The sequence below is a fragment of the Oncorhynchus nerka genome, linkage group LG13 (genome assembly GCF_034236695.1).
Source record: "Oncorhynchus nerka isolate Pitt River linkage group LG13, Oner_Uvic_2.0, whole genome shotgun sequence".
Taxonomy (NCBI): Eukaryota; Metazoa; Chordata; class Actinopteri; order Salmoniformes; family Salmonidae; genus Oncorhynchus; species Oncorhynchus nerka.
In genome coordinates this window covers 55,719,161-55,734,303 of record NC_088408.1, presented here as the reverse complement: position 1 = coordinate 55,734,303, position 15,143 = coordinate 55,719,161, and the positions used below count along the sequence as shown (strand labels likewise).

General features: G+C 41.9%; 1 protein-coding gene across 1 annotated transcript; it reads right to left on the bottom strand.

Moving 5' to 3' along the window:
• Positions 1-1,392: 1,392 nt before the first annotated feature.
• LOC115139721 (aquaporin-3-like) lies at positions 1,393-12,803 on the bottom strand. Its single transcript, XM_029677418.2, has 6 exons — positions 12,624-12,803; positions 5,620-5,746; positions 5,295-5,432; positions 5,028-5,143; positions 4,704-4,921; positions 1,393-4,433 (listed from the first exon to the last, which is right to left on the bottom strand). The coding sequence occupies exons 1-6, from the start codon at positions 12,729-12,731 to the stop codon at positions 4,244-4,246; spliced, it is 897 nt and encodes a 298-aa protein (XP_029533278.1). The 5' UTR covers positions 12,732-12,803; the 3' UTR covers positions 1,393-4,243.
• Between the last annotated feature and the right edge of the window lie 2,340 nt (positions 12,804-15,143).

Genomic DNA, 15,143 nt, shown 5'->3' with positions numbered 1-15,143 from the left:
CACATAAAGTTCACACATGGCAATGGTTTTATTGACATGTCTTAATACTGCAAATATTCACGAGCAAGAAATGCTGGCAATCGAACCCAATGAACTCAATTGTATTCATATGTTGGGAAAGCCATCAGGTTTGGCTGATGAAGGAACGGAACAGAGTGGTAATCACCTCTCTGACCCATGAGATGTCAAAGGGCTGTGTCGCCATGAAACAATCAAAGGATGCTGCTTGAACGCTATATATATATACACGCACACACACACACACACACACACACACACACACACACACACACACACACACACACACACACACACACACACACACACACACACACACACACACAGGGTTGGGTAGATTACTTTCTAAATGTTGAAGAATAGCCGTAGGCGGCTTACATTGCGTAAGTGGTCAGTGGTCACCTGATGCCCCCAGAGAGATTCTCCGTAAAATACAGAGGTAGCCATTACTCCAATCGGTCCTACTGAAAAACGAATTGTCCCTATGGATATATTATAGAATAGATATTTGAAAAACACCTTGAGGATTGATTATAAACAACGTTTGCCATGTTTCTGTCGATATTATGGAGCTAATTTGGAATATTTTTCGCCGTTTCGTGACTGCAATTTCCAGGCGATTTCTCAGCCAAACTTGAAGAACAAACGGAGCTATTTCGCCTACAAAAATAATATTTTTGGAAAAAAGGAACATTTTCCATCTAACTAGGAGTCTCGTGAGTGAAAACATCCAAAGCTCCTCAAAGGTAAACGATTTAATTTGATTGCTTTTCTGATTTCCGTGACCAAGTTACCTGCTGCTAGCTGGACAAAATGCTATGCTAGGCTATCGATAAGCTTAATGCTTGTCTAGCTTTGGCTGTAAAGCATATTTTGAAAATCTGAAAATCTGAGATGACAGGGTGATTAACAAAAGGCTGTGTCTCAATATATTTCATTTGTGATTTTCATGAATAGGAATATTTTCTAGGGATATTTATGTCCGTTGCGTTATGCTAATTAGTGTCAGGCGATGATTACGCTCCCGCATGTGGGATGGGGAGTCAGTAGAGGATTTATTAAAGGGCAAATCCACATGTGAAACAATAACAAAACGGTCAATTATAACCACTCTCAGATGAATAGACAGAGCTATTGATGCAAAGACTGGCCATCCATTATATAAAAAGTATAGTTTTAACCATGTTACAAACATTGGAGTAAAACAAGCTTATGTGTTGGGTTCTCATGGAGTGTGACAGTTGAACTAAGCTCATGAGACAGTTGAACTAAGCTCATGAGGCATTTATAAGTTATATTCTTCAAGTATCAATGGATATATATATATATATATATATATATATACAGTACCAGTCAAAAGTTTGGACACACCTACTCATTCAAGGATTGTTCTTTATTTTGACTATTTCTACATTGTAGAATAATAATAAGGCATCAAAACTATAAAAAAAGACACACGGATGATCAGTAACATACAGACAGCTCAGAAAAAGACTTTGTTTAAAATGTAATCTGCCACCTTATGATAATATCATGATATTTGTGTATTAATTATGATGCCATGATATATACCACATGTACTGAGGATGTGTGTTATGATCCCATGTACTGTGTTGCAATTTGGATGTAATATTCTAGTCATGTTAGTGCAGTGCATTGAGATGTGTGATTGACAACAGTCAGAATGACACCCTCGTTAAAAGGATAATTGGACAGGTAAAAGGTAAAGAGGTATGCAGAAAACACACACACACACACACACACACACACACACACACACACACACACACACACACACATAGATATACACAGTACCAGTCAAAAGTTTTGACACAGCTACTCATTCAAGGGTTTTCTTTATTTTTACTATTTTCTACATTGTATAATTATAGTGAAGACATTAAACCTATGAAATAACACCTATGGAATCATGTAGTAACCAAAAAAGTGTTTAACAAATCAAAATATATTTTATATATTTGAGATTATTCAAAGTAGCCACCCTTTGCGTTGATGACAGCTTTGCACATGCTTGGCATTCTCTCAACCAGCTTCACCTGGAATGCTTTTCCAACAGTCTTGAAGGAGTTCCCACATATGCTGGTGGGGATGCTGGTTGGTTTTGAGGCTCATACCATCTCTTACTTTAGGGCGTCCTTTGGGTTGATGTTGGTCAGTTTGACTCTCTCCTCTTGGCTCTTCCTGTCGCGAACCTCTCCCTCCTGATGGAAGCCAACCATCAGCTGATAGACCACCACACCAATGATGGCGTCCAGGAACGAGGCAAAGATGAGCACCAGGAACCAGCACTTATTTGAGCTGTTCTTGCCGTAATATGGACTTGGCCTTTCACCAAATAGGGCTATCTTCTGTATACCACTCCTACCTTGTCACAAAACAACTGATTGGCTCAAGCACATTAAGAAGGAGAGAAATTCCACAAATTCACTTTTAACAAGAAACACATGTTAATTTCAATGCATTCCATGTGACTACCTAATGAAGCTGGTTGAGAGAATGCCAAACGTGTGCAAAGCTGTCATCAAGGCAAAGGGTGGCTACTTTGAAGAATCTCAAATATATTTGGATTTGTTTAACACTTTTTTGGTTACTACATGATTCCATATGTGTTATTTCATAGTTTTGATGTCTTCATTATTATTTTACAATGTAGAAAATAGTAAAAATAAAGAAAAACCCTTGAATAAGTAGGTGTGTCCAAACTTTTGACTGGTACATTTACAGTTTTTTGGGGTCATTACATGTAACCGATGACATGTAATCCGTTACTCCCCAACCCTGTATATATACACACATATTCCGGACACCGACATTGCTCATCCTAATATTTATATATTTCTTACTTCCATTATTTTACTTTTAGAGTTGTGTGTATTATTAGATATTACTGCACTGTTGGAACTATGAACACAAGCATTTCGCTACACCCACAATAACATCTGCTAAACAAAATTTTTCAAACAGCTTTTTCCTGCAATCTAGAGGCATAATCATTATGCCTAATTCTATGTAAAAAATATATTATAAAAAAATATGTATATTGTTCTGCATAGGTTATTTAAGTATACCTCTTTACCTGTTCAATTGCCATTTTAATGAATGATGCTCATTGATTCCTTAGAACTTTTATGCCTTAGGAGTTTAGTACAACTGCCACACTGGTATATAGTATTATAACCCTAAAGACTAGCAACCTTGTCGGCAGGCATGCCGGCTAAGATAGACAAGCTACTCTAACTTGATTGATAGCCTGAAATGGCTTGGTAGCTAGTTATGGGGCTAGGAGATTGGGAACCTTTCTAGCTGGCTAGCTAAAGCAAGTTAATAAAATTGCTATGTGGCTAGTATTACAGAGATTAATTAATTCATCAAGAAGGAATCAATAGGCTACATAGCTTGATCAAATTCATTTATAATCAAGTCCTGCCCCTCACCTGCAGCTGAAATCAAATCTGTGTGTGTCACTCAACATTCCCCTCTCCTCCTCCACTGACGATACTGTCTGCAGTCACTAGAGTATATAGCATCCTGCCAAGCATATCTTTGCGCCATGGTGCACCTTGGAAGCAACCGCTTACTAGAGAGAAACACACTGACAGATCTTTTTATAAATAATTCTGATAAAACGTGGGCTTAAAAATTAAGTTTAGTAATGAATAAAAAATAAAGTATAAACATCTTATGACATGAGGCCTCTGGTTGACATTAAAATTCATGGACTCACTAAAACGTACATATTTCATTTGATTGGGACACGTGTACTATCTGTCCACAGCATATAAATACAACGGAATCATTCAAACGCTATGTTAGTATAAAACATAAAATACGGTCCAAACAGAAGAGATAAAGACACTAGGCTATAAACTTGGATTATTTCCAAACATTTTGAATTAATATAATTCTGTGTTTGAGTGTTTACTTCCTCCCCTCTTACTTAAGGACACTATGCAGCTACAATGTAAGACAAGAGATAGATATACTGTGGCAACATTATAGAGAAAGATTGAGGTCCATAATGTGTGTGCGTACTGTAGTTGTCTCCTTACAGACTAACAGACACACAGCTGTCAGAGTTAAGAGTGAAAAGGGACCCACCGGCCCTCAAGGAGACCATACTGTACCCCACTGAGGCAGAGTTTAGGGGTATAGGATGCTGGTAGTGGTAGTGGTGGAGAATGGAGGATGCTGGAGGTTTTGAGGCTCATATCATCTCTTCCTTTAAGGCGTCCTTTGAGTTGATGTTGGTCAGTTTAACTCTCTCATCCTGGCTCTTCCTGTCACGAACCTCTCCCTCCTGATGAAAGCCAACCATCAGCTGATAGACCACCACACCAATGATGGCGCCCAGGAATGGGGCGAAGATGGGCACCAGGAACCAGCACTTGTTGGCACTGAGAGAAAGAGAGCGAGAGAGTGAGAGAGAGACATATCCAAGAAGTTGTGCGAGAGAGAAGATTCTTTCTTAATCTTTGCCTCCTCTGCTTTTACCCGTTTGATCCATCGTCACCATCTCCCATTTTGTTTCATCGTTATATCAATAATGTACAAACCTCTAACCAGGAAATGGATACTGAGTGGTAGAATACATGTGAAGAGGGCAGAGAGGTGAAGAGAGAACCAGATGCATGCAGAGAGTGAAAGAGGATTGTGGGAGGACTCACGTGAAGACCTCGGTGCCCCAGCCTGCCAGAGCGGTAAAGAGGCGTGGCCCCAGGTCCCTGGCAGGGTTGACAGCGTAGCCAGAGTTGAAGCCCATGGACAGGCCGATGACCAGCACCACAAAGCCCACTGTGAAGGCCTCCAGGCCCTGGGGAATGGGATTGTTATGGGGGTCCACGATGGCCAGGATACAGACGATCAATGCTGCAGTGCCAATCGTCTGTGATAGAGATACCTCCATTAACATGGAGAACTCCGAATATACTAGTAGTTCTAATTCCTGATCGAACCAGTTTGGGGGTTGTATGCGGAAGAACGGGGCTTACCTGGTCGAAGAAGCCGTTGACCAATGTGAGATGTTTGCCAGGGTAGGTGGCGAAGATGCCAGCGGTGGCGTTGGGCCCGGTAACAATGAGTTCACCAGCATAGTTCAACAGAGCGTCTGAGAGGAGAACACACACACATTATGATATAACATCAACTGTAACGAGGTGTTACGCTATACACAGATTCAACCTTAAGTTAAGACTTTTTAAAGAGTTGACTCCGACAGATGCTTTCCTGTCCATCCGTGGACAGTTCCGAGGACTCACCATAGTACAGACCAAAGATGATCCCGGAGCCCAGGAAAGCTCCCAGTGTCTGGAAGACGAAGTAGACTGGAAACTTTCTCCAGCGATCTCTCCCAAGCAGGCAGAGGGCAAAGGTTACTGCCGGATTGAGATGGCCTCCTAGGAAAAAAAACATGTTGATAGATTGTTAACATTAAAGCGGGACAGACATTTAGGATCACGACTTAGAGACATGACTCAGCCTTGGAATAACTCATGGTAAAAAATCCACTCAAGGAGAACCTCTACACCTAAACATGTTGGTGAGTTAATTCATCTGCATGTATTGCTGATATGAGGTTTGTACCTGATACCTGGCCACAGACCAGGATCCCTAGGGTGGCAGCGAAGCCGAAAGCAAAGTTGACAGTTAGGAACATGCCATGAGATCCTCCACTAAGCACCAGTTGAGCCACTGCACCACAACCAAACATCTGTCAAGAGAGGGAAGAAACAAAAAGAAATAACATGGGTACCAACAAACAATGATCATCAACATTGCCTTTAAAAAAAGGTTGTAAAGACTGCATATTAGGAGCACTCGGTGTGTTTAAAGCCAGAGCAGAGCCAAACATTTACTCATTGCTATGTAAACACACATACAGTTAATATACAGTGCCTTGCAAAAGTATTCATCCCTCTTGTAGTTTTATCCTATTTTGTTGCATTAGAACCTGTAATTTAAATTGATTTTTATTTGGATTTCGTGTAATGGACATACACAAAACAGTTCCTATTGGTGAAGTAAAAAATTGAAAAAAATATATATTTAATTTTTTATAGAAAAGTGGTGCGTGTAATATGTCTTCACCCACTTTGCTATGAAGCCCTTCAGTAAGATCTGGTGCATCCAATTACGTTCAGAAGTCACATAATTAGTTAAAGTCCACCTGTGTGCAATCTAAGTATCACATGATCTCAGTATATATACACCTGTTCTGAAAAGCCCCAGAGTCTGCAACATTACTAAGCAAGCGGCACCACCAAGCAAGCGGCACCATGAAGACCAGGGAGCTCTCCAAACAGGTCAGGGACAAAGTTGTGGAGAAGAATAAAGTGGCTGTTCCACTGGATGTCATAAGGTGAAAGCACCAATTTGTAAGTCGCTCTGGATAAGAGCGTCTGCTAAATGACTTAAATGTAATGATGTAAATGTAAGAACAGATCAGGGTTGGGTTATAAAAAAATATCTGAAACTTTGAACATCCCACGGAGCACCATTAAATTGATTATTAAAAAATTGAAAGAATATGGCACCACAACAAACCTGCCAAGAGAGGGAAAAACTCAAGGACCTGGCAAGGAGGGCAGTAATCAGAGAGGCAACAAAGAGACCAAAGATAATCCTGAAGGAGCTGCAAAGCTCCACAGCGGACATTGGAGTATCTGTCCATAGGACCACTTTAAGTTGTACAATCCACAGAGCTGGTCTTTAGAGTGTCCAGAAAAAAAGCCATTGCTTGAAGAAAAAAAATAAGCAAACACGTTTGGTCTTCGCCAAAAGGCATATGGAAGAATCCCCAAATATATAGAAAAAGGTACTCTGGTCATATGAGACTAATATTGAGCTTTTTGGCCATTAAGGAAAACGTTATGTCTGGCGCAAACCCAACACCTCTCATCACCCCGAGAACACCACAGTGAAGCATGGTGGTGGCAGCCTCATGCTGTGGGGATGTTTTTCATTGTCAGGGACTGGGAAACTGGTCAGCATTGAAAAAATAATAGATGGTGCTAAATACAGGGACATTTTTGAGCGAAACCCGTTTCAGTCTTCCAGAGATTTGAGACTGGGGCTGAGGTTCACCTTCCAGCAGGACAATGACCCTAAGCATACTGCTAAAGCAACACTCGAGTGGTTTAAGGGGAAACATTTAAATGTCTTTGAATGGCCTAGTCAAAGCCCAGACCTCAATCCAATTGAGAATCTGTGGTATGACTTAACGATTGCTGTACATCAGCAGAACCCATCCAACTTGAAGGAGCTGGAGTAGTTTTGCCTCGAAGAATGGGCAAAAATCCCAGTGGCTAGTTTTGTCTTATTTATTGTTTGTTTCACAATAAACTAATATTTTGCATCTTCAAAGTGGTCGGCATGTTGTGCAAATCAAATGATACAACCCCCCCCAAAAAATATATCTTAATTCCAGGTTGTAAGGCAACAAAATAGGAAAAATGCCAAGGGGGGTGAATACTTTCGCAAGCCACTCTAGAGGTCCCTCAAGAGGCTTTGTCAGTATACATGTTACACAAATGGATATCCTAGATTTACTACTTTTCATCCCTGAAGGTATGTGCAGGTCGGAAAGGGGATACGATCATTATCAGTGAAACTGGTCGCCATGATGATTTAAATGGGCTCTATTGTGTATTAACAGGTATGAGGGGAGGAAATTGTGAAATTGTTGTCCGTGTTGACATTTGATGGTCCCAGGCCAAATGATGGGCATTTTTCAGATACCGATGTATCTGATAAAAACAAGTGTACTACATATTTCTGCCCTGATATGAATATGCTGGCAGGAAACACCGTGTTTTATATGCTCTAGAATGGAAACAAGGATTGATGCAGAGAGAAGAAGTCCGTTTTGGGAGCTGCTGTCATGGTCGTGAATTAGCTATAGAGTTGCCAAGGTGGTCATACCGCATTGTGTGTTTGCACGCCGACTTGTATATATGTGCACGTGTGTGTGTCCATTACTATGGGGATAATAGTAGTGTGTGGCATGTGCTGAAACAGCCTGTCGCAAGGCCCCCTGAAGCAGATGCATTGATCTCAGACCACAGGGCACATTGGTTGAGATGAGCTGCAAGGAACTGTGGTCTCGACAGAAGGCTTGGCATCTAGCGGGTGGTTTAACATCGCTGGGGTCAGTGTAAACTCTGGCTCCTGATTAGCCCCGCGGGCCTCATGCTTCCGATTGGCTGGAAAAATACAACATCTTCAGAGGGGCCCATCTTTAGTTAGACATGAAGTTAAATGTCAAAGGGATCTTAATGTCAGAAGCATCTGATAACATGTCAGTATGGAGCCAAATGCCAACTGAATTAGCCTGATCAAATTCCACCAAAAGGTTATTCACTAAGATTCATGACGCCGTAAGAAATGACTTTAAAAGACGGCATCTAACAGGATAATAACCTAAATTAAATCACAGCTCTCTAAGTGGCCTGGTGGTGATAGCGGCAGCACGTCATGACAGCATTACGCCATGACATTACATGAATACATTGCACACTTACTCCCCCAGACTGTCAGGCAGTTCATGCTGTGTCCTAATTCAGAGTGTCTACCGATACACCTGGTCACTCATGCGTTCCCTTTTAGTGAACAGCAATGGAGGGAGGGAAGAAGTCACAGGGAGAGGAAATTCCGGGGTAGCTTTTGATGCCGCCAGTCTTTTCCAACATCCAGATACATTAAAACTGTTATTGGGACAAAAGGAAATGAAGAGGGAAGTGTGTGAATAAAATACTGTGTGAAGAAGTCGTCAAACTTTTCCCAGTGGAGCATCACTCCTAGTAACATGGTATGGAAAGTCATGATTTGGGGTGGTAAGCCATGGTTTCGTGTGGCAGCATGTGGTGTCTCATCCCTTCAATTTAAGCAAAGAATAGCACACAATGACTCTTTCATATAAAGACAAAGCTTATTGCTGTTGTTTTCTCCACCCATTAGTTCTTCGGTTTATGTAAGGACTGCATTGTTCCCTGGATGGTGCACATGCACACCATCGCTGGGGCCAGAAGGACATGTGTCCTGTCACACAAAGGTGCCACGGGTAGTCCACTGGGAACAGTCTTCAGTTCAACTTTTAGTTTTGATTTACATTTGGTTAAGTTGTCAACTCAGGTGAATTCAACACGAAATCAACAACTAATGTCACCATGTCATTGGATTTAGGTTCAAAGTTGTGTGAAAAAGCAACTTTAAAAAATGTACGTTACTTTTTGTAAAATCCAAATCCTGCCATTGCTGAGATCTGTTCTCCATATGCAGGGGTATAGCTCTGTACATGACAAACACACACGTACATAAACACACCCTGCCCATTCCTTCGCCTCCCTTTACCTGAGTATCAGTCGAGAGCGCCTGTCTGTTCACGCAGTCATTACATTACTCAGTCCTTAGTATATCTTGACGACAGGTGACGTCTATATATGTCCTGGAGGGCGTGAATATATTTGGCATGTTCAGGTTTCACCCATTGCGCTGTTGCTGTCACTCCCAATACTGCAGTCCATGTTTGACATAGCACTTATTAAATAGACATGCCACACCTGCTACTAGTGCCTTAGACAAAGACGTAACAGGTCTTAATACACAGTGCTTTTCCATCCATGCTCCTGCTGGAGATTTACATCATTGTTCTATTAGCAGTGCAACGCCTGTCTACGTCCATTAACAATCTTATAATAAAATGGTACTTGAGACAACTCTTAACCGGTGCAACAAGTTTGACGCTTGTGTTACTTTTCCGACGCTGAAAGTTGGTCCTGTTTTAGCGGAACCAAATGCAAGGCCATTTCTAGATGGACGTCGATGGTAGAGGTCCTGTCGCAGCGTGAGAGAATGTACTGCAATAACATTAGGCAATGAAGAAACGCTTTGTAAAACAGGTGTGAGAGAGCCTGTGACCGTGAGTAAGACTGAGTCATCTCCCTAACAAATTATTTCTCTCTGAGCAAAGAAAGTGAAACTTAACTGCCTAAAAAGCCTGCAGGTTGTTGGCTACACTGGCTGTATTATCTGGTAGGTGCTTAAAGTACTACTATCCATTTTCTTAAGTGGCCATTTACTGCTAGAGCAAGATAACAACAAAAAATTGCAGGGGTTGTTTAGTTTTTCTTGTTTGTTTATTTAACATGGCGGATGGCTAAGGTCTGTCAGTAACCGAGGGGAGATGTTATCTGTCAGTTCCATTAAAGACAATTTAAAGCTCTATACACACACACACACACACACACACACAAAAATCCAATTCAACAGATCCACAGATGGCAATTTCCCACCTGGACAAGAGGAGCACATATGTGAGAATGCTGTTAATGGACTATAGCTCAGCATTCAACATAATATTCCCCCTCCAACCTACAAGTAGGCAACAACACCTCTGGTCACACTGACCCTCAACACGGGGGGCCTCACTGGGGGGGGGGGGGGGGGGTGCTTAGCCCTCTCCTGTACTCCCTTTTGACTCCAACACCATCACGATGACACGACGGTGGTAGCATGACAGCGATGAGACAGCCTACAGGGAGGTCAGAGACAACAATCTCTCCTTCAACATCAGCAAGACCAATGAGCTGAACGTGGACTACAGGAAACAGGAGGGGGCTCTGCCTCTTCCTCTAAGTAGTCAGGCATATCTCAGTTCTTTCGTTTATTATCTCTCCCTAACAAACAAGGTTCTAATATCCAAACAATGGGGCGTAGCTAGCTAAAAGTGATGCGAGTAAAGACACTCCCCCTGAGGCAGGAAATAGACTTGGATTGATTACCAGGTGTGAACAAAACTGAACAGTAAACATAGAAGGTATTAAACATTCGAAAATGTGACTTTTATTACAAAAATACCTAGTCTCGAAGGGAATTCAACACGGTCAGGTTCTTTGTGAGTATTTGTTAACGTTTTGGCTTGCGGGTGCAGCTTTGCTAACGTCGGTCTGTCTTATTACATTCGTGATATCTGACGATGCTAATATGCTAACTCCAGGTTGTAACGAGAAGTAAATAATGGATTATTGTGGATTCTGTCACCATGGGCCTTAAGACATGAATTATCCCTTTGACATGGACCACACACTCCTGCATAGTCTTGAAGAGTGCCTCTTCCCCCTGAAGAGATTTTACATGGGACCTCAGATCCTCAAGAAGTTCTACAGCTGCACCATTGAGAGCATCTTGACAGGTTGCATCACCGCCTGGTATGGCAACTGCACCACCCTTGACCGCAAGGCTCTACAAAGGGTGGTGCGGATGGCCTAATACATCACTAGGGCCGAGCTCTCTGCCATCCAAGACCTTTATACCAGGCTGTGTCTAAGAAAGACACAGAAAATTGCCAAAGACTTAATCGTATCACAATCAACTTTTACCAGTTGAATGTAAATGATAGGAGGCCGTCGGTGCTACTGTAAGGTCCCTCATACTAAATATTTTCGGTTCCAGGTGCGTAGGAGTCAAAATGAGAATACCGGAAGAGATCGAGACCCGCATGTTGCAGGAATAATTAAAAAGCTGAGGCTAAAAATACATTCAAATAAAGATGTTTATTTGAACATCATGTTGGCAAAATGTTTATCGTGTAAGTCCAACGTGCTTGGAGACAGCTTCTATCAAGCAAATAGACTGTTGAATAGCTAATCGATGGCTACCCGTACTATCTGTATGGCCTATCTGCTCTGACTACCTGCACTGGCCATATCCACAGAAAAAAAAATTGACTTTGAAAATGTAGGTTGTGTATATCGCTAGAGAAAATAAAATCTCATTTTTTCCCCTTTTTAAACTTCATTTTAAGGCAGAAAAATGTGAAAGACTATTTCCTTATGGACTGTAAACATGCACACCCCTCAAATACGAAAGCAGGAGAGCACGGGGTTGCAAATTGAATCCTGGATCATTATGCAGAGTAAAGATCATGTGTCCATGTTCTCGTCAACAAGAGCAATCATATTTTCATACACACTCAAGGAGTGTAATTTATAGGTGCCTATGAGGCTCACATTCCCGACCCCAGAGAATTTGCAAAGGCTAGCAGTGCAAAGGCTAGCTGTGCAAAGGCTAGCAGTGCAAAGGCTAGCAGTGCAAAGGCTAGCACAAGCTGTAAAGCCATGCTGAACTTATCTGATGGTGTTAAGAACGTAGAGTACGTTCACTTCACATCTAGCTTGAAATATTGCCGATGGAGCAACCCAATTAGTTCCTTTTGTATAACTCAAATGGTTGTTACGTTGTCAAGGAGGATGGTCACGTGTATATGATCAGAGGAACACCGGTTCGAGACCGGTGTGGGGCCATGGAGGAAGATCTATTGTGAGCAGCTCACTAACGTTGGTTTCACTTACCAGTATCCATCCCTCTCACATCTAGGCATAACAACAACAGTTGATACACAGGTTCTTGTTAATCCAGTAGCATTTTGTCTGCAGGTTTGAATATGCACAAACTAATATTTCTTGTGGCAACGAATCATCACAGTGAAACATGCAATCTACTCATCTGAGAAAGGCTTGAGTGAGGATAACTTGAACATCGATTTGGTAAATTAGGATGTCAGTGAGGTGAAAAGATGGCAGAGCTCTTACCACCAGGATGAGGGTACCCAGACACTCTGCCATGGCCTGGCGCAGCAGCAAGTTACGGATCTGGAAAGTCTGTGCCAGCTTGTCCATGAATATCTTCTGTTTTCCCATGGTTCAGTGCTGCTCAGCTAACCTCCTGTATTATGACTGGGTGACAGCGGGTAGGTAGGTCCTACTGTGTGTGTGTGTGATGGCTAATGCAGTGGCCTCCTCTTATAGGACCTGGACCTCCTGTGGTTCCTGCCAAAGCCAGCCCCCACGAGCCCTCCCTACTCTCTCGCTCTTACTCACTCTCCCTCTTCTCCCGTCCTCCGTCTCTCTCTCTTTCTCTCGTAACTCCCACATCCTCTGATCTTTCTCACTGATTCAAACTCAAACACACCCTCTCTCTGTCTGTCTCTCACTCTCTTCTCCTTTTCGTCCATCCTGTTTTATTCCTCTCTACCTGAAACTTTATCACCATGTATTTTTGCTGCTTTGTCTGGTTTGAATAGAGGAGTGAGTCATTATATCCCCATAACTGCTCAAAAGGTTTGCTTCTAACATGAATAACTTTTTTGTCTATTCTGTTGAGGCACTGGAGTACATTGCATTCCACTTGACTCTGACAGTATAGATAGCATTCACTTCTTGATCAAATATGATCTACCTTCATGTTCTTTTTCTGTTATCTGCTATATCCAACATTGTATTTTATATTGCAACCAGTGTTGGGGAAGATACTCTGAAAATATAGTTTACCAAGCTATCAATGACTTCACACTGGAAGAAGTAAACTTCACTAAAGTTACCATTAAGAGGAATTATGAAGAAAAATATAGCTTAATTAACTGAAGTTACTTAGAGAAAGTAGTTCACGATGCACAAACTACTTTGTCAAAAATCATCATATCTAAATCTGAAATGTCATAGACTACAAATTGCAAGAACAGATCACTCTGGAGTCAGATGTTAACAGAATGTTAGTTTAGCCAATTAAAGACAAAAAGTGAGAATTAGGCACACAAAAAGTGTTTCAAGTGAGAATTAGGCAGGTCTGATATCAAAAAAGAAGACATTCATGCCTACTTCACCCATATTTTATTTTTGGGAAAAAAAGTAGTGTGTGCTTCCAGTAGTTAGCTACATCGCTACATGGAAAAAAAGTGATTAACTACTGAAAACAATACCAAGACTACCACCAAACATTTCTAGTTGAACTAAATGTAGTTCACAACTCCCCAACACTGATTGCAACACAATAGAACATTTTGTTGTGAAGTAGCAAAGCACACAGAGTGAAAGTAGTCTACTTAAGTCAAGACTTCCCTAATATTAGAGGTTCTGCTCGCCTGAGTTGTGATACCTCATTATAAGCTGTAGACCATACCATTTACCACCACAAACAACTGATGCTGGCATTAAGACCACACTCAACAAGCTATATAGGGCCATAAGAAAACAAGAAAATGCTTACTCAGAGGCGGCACTCCTAGTGGCCAGTGATTTTAACGCAATAAAACTGAAATCTGTTTTACCTCATTTCTACCAGCATGTAACCCGTGCAAATAGAGGCAAAAAAAACTTTCGCACCTTTTACTCCACACACTGAGACGCCTACAAAGCTCTCCCTAGCCCTCCATTTGGTAAATCTGAACCACAACTCTATCCCGATTCCTGTTTACAAGCAAAAACTCAAACAAGAAGTACCCGTGAAATGCTCAATACTAATCCAGACTCGTATAAGAAATCCTGTTACGCCCGCCGATGAACCATTAAACAGGTAAAATGTCAATACAGGACTAAGACTGAATCCTACACTGGCTCTGGTGCTGGTCAGATGTGGTAGGGCTGGCAAACTATGATGGATTACAAAAGAAAACCCAGCCGCTAGCTGCCCAGTGATGCGAGCCTACCAGACAAGCTAAATGCCTTCTATGCTCGCTTCAAGGCAAGCAACACAGAATGATGCATTAGAGTACCAGCTGTTCTGGACGACTGTGTGATTACACTCTCCATAGCCGATGTGAGTAAGACCTTTAAACAGGTTAACATTCACAAGTCCGCAGGGCCAGAAGGATTACCAGGACATGTCATTCGAGCATGCGCCGACCAGCTGGCAAGTTTCTAACCTGACATTTTCAACCTTTCCCTGACCCAGTCTGGAATATCCACGTTTCAAACAGAGCCTAGTCCCTGTGCCCAAGAACGCCAAGGTAACCTGTCAAAATGACTATCGCCCCGTAGCACTCACATGTATAGCCATGAAATGCTTTGAAAGGCTGGTCATGGCTCACAACACCATCACCCCAGACAGCCTCGACCCAACTTTAATTTGCATACCGCCCCAACAGTTCAACAGATGATGCAATCTCTATTTTACTTCACACTGCTATTTTCCCACCTGGACAAAAGCAACACCGACATGAGAATGCTGTTCATTGACTACAGCTCAACATTCAACACCATAGTGCCCTCCAAGCTCATCACTAATTTAAGGACCCTGGGACTGAACACCTCCCTCTACAACTGAATCCTGGACTT

What these genes read in the sequence shown, in the direction of transcription:
- LOC115139721 (XM_029677418.2), bottom strand. Translation starts at nt 12,731, where the DNA reads ATGGGAAAACAGAAGATATTCATGGACAAGCTGGCACAGACTTTCCAG. An exon ending in GGTCTGTGGCCAGGTATCAG is followed by an intron (nt 5,433 to 5,619) that starts GTACAAACCTCA and finishes TTTTTTTCCTAG; the next exon opens with GAGGCCATCTCAATCCGGCA. An exon ending in CATCTTTGGTCTGTACTATG is followed by an intron (nt 5,144 to 5,294) that starts GTGAGTCCTCGG and finishes TTCTCCTCTCAG; the next exon opens with ACGCTCTGTTGAACTATGCT.